Below are 8,308 nucleotides of genomic sequence, written 5' to 3'. Positions count from 1 at the left end.
AGAATCGCTGATCTTCATGTTACAGTTGAGAAAGCTCCAAGGTAGCGTTCGCAGGAGCTTGCGCGGAGCTTTAATGCATAGCAGCTTACACAATGTCTGGTGTTTAGACTAATTGTTGCATGCAGTTTTTTCGCATAAGTTAAACTTTTTGTTACTAAAATATAATTTTTATAAATAAATATGCTTAGTACAAAATCGCTCGATTAAAATTCATGATTTTTTTTATTCAGCTTTAATTTACAAGAAAAACAATTCATGTCAGCACATTTTTTTGTGTTTGGTTTTTTGTGTGTCGCTTTGCTTACAATTAGCACAATACTTTACAATTTCAGTTTTTAAAATTTTTGTATTAATGTTTAATGAAAAAATAAGTTCCTTAAAGACAAAACAAATACTTTCTGCTAGCGAAAACTTGTTGATTTTTTGTCTCGTGTTATTTATTATATCAAAAAAGGGCTCGCCACGCTTAAGAGGCATTGTCTTCTCAATGCCATTACATTTTTAGAGGTATAAAAAATAAATAATTAAAATTATTGGGGCCAAGATGTGTTTATGCAATTTCGTAGCCAATTTGACGAAAACATAAAATAATATTAAAAAACATCATAAAAAATTATGTGATAAATGTATAAAAAAAAATTTAAAAAAGTTAATAGATATTCCAAATTTATTTTTTTGTTTTTTAATTACTTAAAATGTTCAAAACATATCTGCACATTTCAAACAGAAACGCAATATAAATTTAAAACATCAAAATCTCACAAACTAAATAAAAAAAAATAGTTTTAATACATCTTTGTAAAATACTTCTATGGAAAAAATATGGGTAGATTCGCTCAAATTGTTACCATAACGAAATTCACCTAAAAATGCTTTTATTTGTTAATACAAAAACGTGTTGGTGAAGTTATGAATTTTTTTAATTACAAAAATAATTTCTTAAATACAAATTTTCAAAACTTTAGATTTAGTCTTTTTCTACAGATTTTGTGTATGATTCAAAATGTTAAAAATTTGCACTACAATAAAAACCAAATTTTTTTTTTCCTTGTCAGATTAAAGTGTATCGGGTTTTTCAATTTGAAAATTCGAATGCCGCATTTCCACCGGTCATTAAATGACAGTAATTTTAATGACAAAGTTGGACGTTAAAAATACCTGCGTCATTAATTTTACAAAAAATGGTCATTAATTTCGTTTCCACACGGCATTTTTTTTACTTTTGTCACCTTCAGTGCGAAAGGCCCTATTTGGCCAATTTGGAATTTTACAAAAGCCAAAAATATAAATATTTTTAATTAATGTACATACATAAAATGTTCTAAATATGCCAGTATGACCAAGATGTAGAGCGAAGGAGAAAGCGCATTCAGCAGTCCCGCTACTTTTTTCGAGGCGAGTTTGACAGAATCCCCTGTTTCATTACGTTGAAAATTGTTTTTTGGAATTTTTTGAAGATATTTGGGAAATAGGTTGGGGAATAGGTTTAAAATTTTCAGTCTTAAATTTCATGGAAACTCATTCTCGTTTCAAATCTCAACATATAAAAAAGAAATTACCTGGCAGATTTTTAAAAAAATATTTATGTTGGTAGCCAGAGAAAAATAATTTCTTATACCATTTCCATTAGGCATAAAAATGACAAAATCACAATAAATGTTTACCATATAAACAAAGGCATGTGAAAACCGATTGGTATATTTCAAAAGCTAACTTTTTCATTGAAATTTTTGTCATTTAACACCCAGTGGAAATACGTCATTAGGAAATGATAAATTTTTTTTGGTCTAAAATTAAATATTTTAAATCAAAGGAGTAGTTTCTTAATTTGTTTTAGGTTTATTATTGTACCTGAAAGAAAGAAAGAGTGCTTACGAACCCTCCAAAAAAAAGTTTTTTTACATTTTTGTACTCTTAAGATGAGTTCATATTTTGAGTAACAATTCGAGCGACGGATAAATGGTGCGTATGAGTTCTCATAAAAAAAAAAAAATAAATTCGATATTTTTATATTGTTTATCTAACCAATTCATTTCCACCAAGCCTTAACTGCAGTTTGTAACTATTGGAAAAAGGAGATTACAACTCGAAGGGGGTAATTGCTTATGAAAAGTACAAGCAAACAAAAGACTAAAAGCAAAAAGGTACGAAAAAAATAGCAGCAGTTAAGCTTTTGGTGCAAATGGGTTATAATATACTGTGAGATACATACATTTTCGAGTTTTTCGAATTCGAGTCTGAACTAAATATAGGGAGGTATGTATTCCTGATACACAAAGGTAAAATATAGGTAAAATATGTAGTTTCTAATACACACAGTAAACATATAACATATCTATACATACATACATACATATGATGTGAATTAAAAACAACGAAACTTCCCAATGCAGTATTCCGAACCACATTCTTTTAAGAATTGCCATTTTTACAAATAAAAATTTTTTGTAAAGAAAGCAGTAAAGTGTACAGTAAAATTCTCTACACACTTCTAATAAAATTCCAACTAAGGGGTATGTGTACAGTTTTTTGCACAACGACTAAATCGCTAAATCTCTGCCCTCATTTTGCCCCTTAAATATGTTTCTTTTCGTGCGCCTCTCCAATCGGCCCATCCACATCGAAGGTACGCACTGGCTGCTGCTGCGTCTTCCGTTGCTCAATCGATTTCGAGTCCAGGTACTTTTCGAATGACGTCAAACTTTGCTCAACTTCATGGCACATCTTCTCATAGTTTAGCGGTATTGATGGATTGGCAATAAGCTCCTGCATAGACCATACTGCATGATGTTTGCTAGTGGAAACAGTATCACCACCACGGCCGGCGGTGCCGCCGCTGCTGCTAGCCAACGACACGCTACTCGCCTCTTTGATGATACCCAGTCGGCTGAAGAAGCTTCGCTGCGGGCGCTCTTGTTGAGCAATCAACTCTTCCAAATCATATGGTATGCCCTCTACATCCCCATCTAGATCATCAACCAGGAGGTCATCATCATCCTCATCGAAATCCTCGTCCTCATCTTCTTCTGCCACATCGCCGAGTATATCGCATTCATCCAAATCATAGTCGTTCAGCATGTGCGCATACTTGCAACGCGCCGTTTCAGCATTCGCTTCGGGATCATAGTCGCGGCCCAACGCTTGGAAACGCGACTGCAGGGGCATATCGATGGGATAGGTGCCGTTGTAGACGATTTGTTTGTACGGTGATGTGTGGAAGCGATGAGATGCGGCTCTGCCACTACTTAAGCTATTGCCTTTAGAAGCATGCCTGCTGCACGACGGCAGTGAAAGAGGTTTGCTGGAAGTGTCGGTGTTTCTTGATGGATAGCTGGTGAGCGCTTTGTTGGATTGTGATGCAACACAGCCTTTGTTGGAAGCGTCTTGAGTGTCTCCACTTTCAGTTATCACCGCAGCTGCGACCGCCTTGGCGTGCGCTACTGCGACTTCGGCCCTACTACTACCACTGCTACAGCTCCCGCTACTACTACTATTTCTACTACTACAACTAGCTTTAGTACTAAAATTGGCAACACTACCACCGGTAGGTGATGGTGGTGGTGGCAATTTCTTACTGGGCCCCTCTACCCTCTCCGCCACCACTTCCACCTCCTGCGGCAGATTGAAATTGACCCGCTTTACTATACCGCTCCCGTTCGAATGCGAATTCGGGTTTGTGCTTAAATTTCTATTTGACTTTTCATTAAATGCATTTATTTTTTGTGCAAGCGTTTGTTGCTGCTCTAGCAGTTTATTTGGCATTTTTGGCAAGACCTGATTTTTTTGCTGTTGCTGCTGCTGCTGTTGGTGCTGAAGTTGCTGTTGCGGTAGCAAAACATTACTTTGTTTACTTACATCTGGCGGCGAACTTAGAAAAGATGTAGCCAGTTTCGCTGAGTGTTGTTGCTTTTGTTGCTCCTTGTTGTTCTTGTAATTGGTGTTAAGCTTCTTTGCCACACGCGTCTGCGGACCATCATAACTGTTATATAATTTGGCTGCTGCAGCGGTTATTTTCAACGGTTGTTGTTGCTGCAACTTGCTGCCACTCTCCAAAGTGGTTGTGTATGTCTTTGCTGTTGATCTTGCCTTGGCAGGCGCTTGTTTCAATGTTAATACATCATTTGATTTTAAATTTTGTTCAACACTTTTAGCGGAGTCTTCTGGAGATGGCGTTTCTGCTGGTTCTGTTGCTGCTAACACTAGTTCATTAGCGTTATCATCATTTGTAGAGTACTGCAGTGGCGATATTTCCATCAAATCCAGTAAAATTTATGGTAAGCATGTGTACAAATTGGTAGGATTGTGGTAAATTCATGAGAAAGGTAAATAAATTTTTAAGCAATACCCAGCTGGCCAAATAAAAGTATAAAGTATAATAGGAAGATGATTACTAACTTTCCAAAGTTGTTGTCTGTCGCTTTTTGAAAGCGATACAAGTTTAGAAATTCTTTAAAAAAAAGCTATTGAAAATTGTGCTACATAATTTAGATATACATACATTTGTATGTAGGTTTAATATACTAATAGAAACTATTAAGTGAGGGAGAGAAAATACTGTAAAAAAACCGAAATTACAACGCCACAAGATTCCCCATGGCATTCCAAAATGTCTTCAAAGTCGCCAAGTTTTCAATTGATGGCCCTAATTTAGAAACTCTACATGAAAGTCTACACGGCTTTTTCGAAAGTCTCCAAAATGTAAATGCATTAAAATAACACTAGAACCTCCAAAACTAATTTTTAATGGGAATAAAAACTCTACAAAAAAGTGTCCAAACATGATTTCAATTATAGAAACTTACACATAAATACGTCTCCAATAATTTCAAAATCCTCTGAATGTTTTAGAAGCTTTTAGAACAATCAGTCGACAAATTAACGGCAATAAGTAGTAATTTCTTGTTTAACAACTTTTGCAAAAATTAAGACACTGTATCTTCGCACCACAGCATTTGTTTTATTTTTCTTTAACACTTTTATTTGGCCATTTTGGTATTTTCAGTAGCTGCCAAACATAGCCTTTCATCTCCACGCCGTGCGAAAGCTATATAAATATTTGTGTATCTATGCGCAATTTGGAAAATGCAAGCCAGGAACATTTTCTCAGACATATCAACAAATTTCCTTCATACACATTCTTTTCATGAATCTGCCCTTTTTTGTTTATCCCCTCACCATACACTAACTACCCCAAATCCAGAAGGATCCACTCAATGCAATATTCGCACATTCTCATGCTCTCCACTTACCTCATCACCATAACCAACATGTTGTTGCTGTTGCTGCTGCTGTTGTTGTTGCTGTTGTGCCCAATAGTCATAGGCCCCAGCATTATTTTGCGCAGCCATTGATTCAGCGCCATAACCTTGATAATGTTGCTGTGGCTGTTGTTGTTGTTGCTGTGTAGGATCATAGTATGGGATTGAGTGTGATTCTTGTTGCTGTAAATCTGGTTGCATATATTGTGGTTGTTGTTGTTGCTGCTGGTGATGATTGTAGTAAGCATAGGCATCGCTGGCATCAACCGACTTTTGCGCAGCGGCATCTGTGTATGTTGCAGGTGCTTGCTGATCTGCGCTCCCATGAAGGTTGTTGTAATCGGCCGTAGCTACTGCTGATTGTTGTGGCTGTTGATTATAGGGATCAGCTTTCAAATCATGAAGTGGTTGTGGCTGTGGCTGTGGCTGTTGCTGTTGTGTATCTGGATTATAGAAAGCAGGCGGTTGTTCTGCATTGCTGATACTATTATATTGCATATTCAGCTCATTAAATTGTTTATTTATCTCCGCAAATTGTTGATCAATTAGACTCTGCGTCTCAGTACTTTGTCCATAGCCAGGTGCAGCAGGACTGGGGTATTCAATCTGAAAGGAAAATTGTTTACTTTAAATATAGAAATCTAAAAAATAGATTTGTTCTGTGCAAAGTTTAAAATTTGCTTTATTTAAATTTTAAGTGAGCTGAATTAGTTGTTACACGTTCTAAGTGCATATTTACACACAAATTTAGCATTTTAGCAGCGCTGAATAACTTATTAGGCAAGCAATTTTCACTTTAAAGGCGCTGAATACTGATTAGCGACTGTCAATGCCCCAAATATGGTTCAAAATCGACGCTGAATAGTACTTTTTAGAACTTGTGACATTGAAAATACATACCAAGGTTTTGGTAGTGTGCTGAATAGGTGCCAGATATTTTGTGAAATGATATTTGGCTACTAAAAATCACACTTAATACGCAAAAGATATCACATTATTTTTGCAAGAATTAACTAAAAATAGTTTGCATAACTGAAGCGCTGAATAATTTAAAGAGCTAGATTTTTCGTGCCATATTACTATTATAAACCAATGGAAAATTAATAATTAATGTGTATACACATGCCTGTTTGTGTTTAAAGTATTCCAACAGCTCACTGCAATTTCATGCTGAATAGCTAAAAGCATTGATTGTCCGGGCTGTTAAACAATCAAGCTGTCACTTACGCATTTAATATATGTATGTAATTGTTGAATTTATGATTTCAATAAAAAGTGGCTTATAAAAATTTCATAGATAAAAATTTGTTGTTAAGTGTGCAAAGAGTTTGAAAAATCGGAAGGGATTTAAAATAAATTAGCGCAGAATTATTGATATACCAAAAAGAAAATTATTAGGTAGTTAAAGCTCAATTTCGGAAAGCTGCATCACTTTTATGGTATTAAGCGAAAATAATTCAAAGCTTGCAGATTTGAATCGAAAAACAAAAGTCTTTCGTAACCTAGGAACTTTATAATTGACACAATTTGTAAGAGAAAATTTTCTAAATAAAGTTTATTTAGGGCCGTTTTCTCAAGAAGTATTTGTTTTACAAAATGTGCAGGACAGATAAATTTTAAAAGCTACTTGAGAAAATAGCCCTTAGTTTTGAAATTCTTCTATACATTAGGGAGTGCGGTAAAGTGGCACTGACTATAAAAGTAGCAAATCAATTGAAACATTATTACGCTGTATTGTACAAACGGGTTATTGAACCGCTTCTTATTTATCGGCTACAACACTTTTGTATGCAAAACTTTTTTGAATTACACAAAAATTCGCATACATGTTTTCAAACGGAGCTGCATTTTTTTAAAATAGAGCATGCTCATGGATTTTCAAAGCAAATATGGAATTTTCCGAATTTTACGAATAGAAGAATGTGACATATCAGCGATGAATAACAAAAATCGGCTGATTTGTGTAAAAATGTGAATCTCAAGATAACGAAGCGCAGCTAAAGATTCAATACGGCGCTTAATACAAACGCAAAATAGAATAATTAAATGCGATCTATATTTTTTATATTACTGTTGACTTCCAAATGGGGTGCAATAATTCTTGTAAAATAGCCCAGCAAAGCGCTGAATACACGGAGAACAACTTAGCTCAGTCAACTGACTGCCAGTGTTGCCATTTTAGCCGTTTTCCGGCTAGATTTAGCCGGTTGCGATAGCAAACAGCCGGAGAAATTTTGATTTAGCCGGCAGCCGATTTGTTAGCCGTTTTGCAGAAAAAAGTGAGCCGTTTTTAGCCGATTTTGCTATTTGCCTTGTTTTCTTAAATTTCAAATATGTATATATGTTTCCATTTTTGACTAAGCGACCTAAAATCTGTTAGAAATGGCTACTAGCCTTATCGAGGAGAAAATTTTCATGTCAGGCAGGGTTGTATGAAATTGGTCCGATTTCGCTTATTTTTATTTTAAACGAAGAAGGGATTTTCTTGATAAAATTTTTGTTATAAATGTCTTAATTTTAAGTGTGAAGTTTTATTCCCAAAAGAAGAAAATAAGAAATTGTTTCACTGTTAAGACACTTAAGATGCGTTGGTGGAGATAGGGCGTTTTTGAAACGAATTCTGAAATAGGGCGTTCTTGAAAAGTTTTTTGAGATAGAATGTTTTCGAACTGGCTGCCGAGATAGGTCGATCTTCCACTCAGCCATCGAAATACGGTTTTTCGAAATATCTCGACCTTGGCGCCACCTAGGAAGACCATTTTACTCAAACATGATTCTACTTACATAGCCAGTATATATTTTAAAAAGCAGACAAATCGGTCTGTAAATACGTTAGATATAAGACTTATTTTTTTTGACGTGGTGGACCTTCCGATGGAAACACCCATATGTGTACATAGTGCTTGAAAATATCAATTTTTTCCTTACCTTAAACCTTTGGGAGTGGGCAAAAATGATGTTTTGTAATTTAGGCAGAATTGAGTATGCGCTATCTGGGAAGACAATATCTACATGTAATATTTATTCTGTTTGTTGGCACTATATCCAAA

The 8,308-nt window shown here is 35.2% G+C and overlaps 1 protein-coding gene across 1 annotated transcript; it reads right to left on the bottom strand.

The window, feature by feature from the left end:
• Positions 1-6: 6 nt before the first annotated feature.
• Positions 7-5,864, bottom strand: LOC108361004 (homeotic protein female sterile-like; the record flags this gene model as incomplete). Its single annotated transcript, XM_017613537.1, has 2 exons — positions 7-4,233; positions 5,250-5,864. Coding segments are annotated over 2 exons (2,274 nt in total), but the record flags the coding sequence as incomplete, so codon positions are not given.
• Positions 5,865-8,308: the final 2,444 nt, after the last annotated feature.

This window comes from Rhagoletis zephyria, unplaced genomic scaffold, assembly GCF_001687245.7.
Source record: "Rhagoletis zephyria isolate East Lansing unplaced genomic scaffold, Rhagoletis_zephyria_1.1 Rzeph_scaffold_00677, whole genome shotgun sequence".
NCBI classification, from domain to species: Eukaryota; Metazoa; Arthropoda; class Insecta; order Diptera; family Tephritidae; genus Rhagoletis; species Rhagoletis zephyria.
Note: the sequence above shows the minus strand (reverse complement) of the source record. Positions and strands in the feature narration are given on the sequence as shown.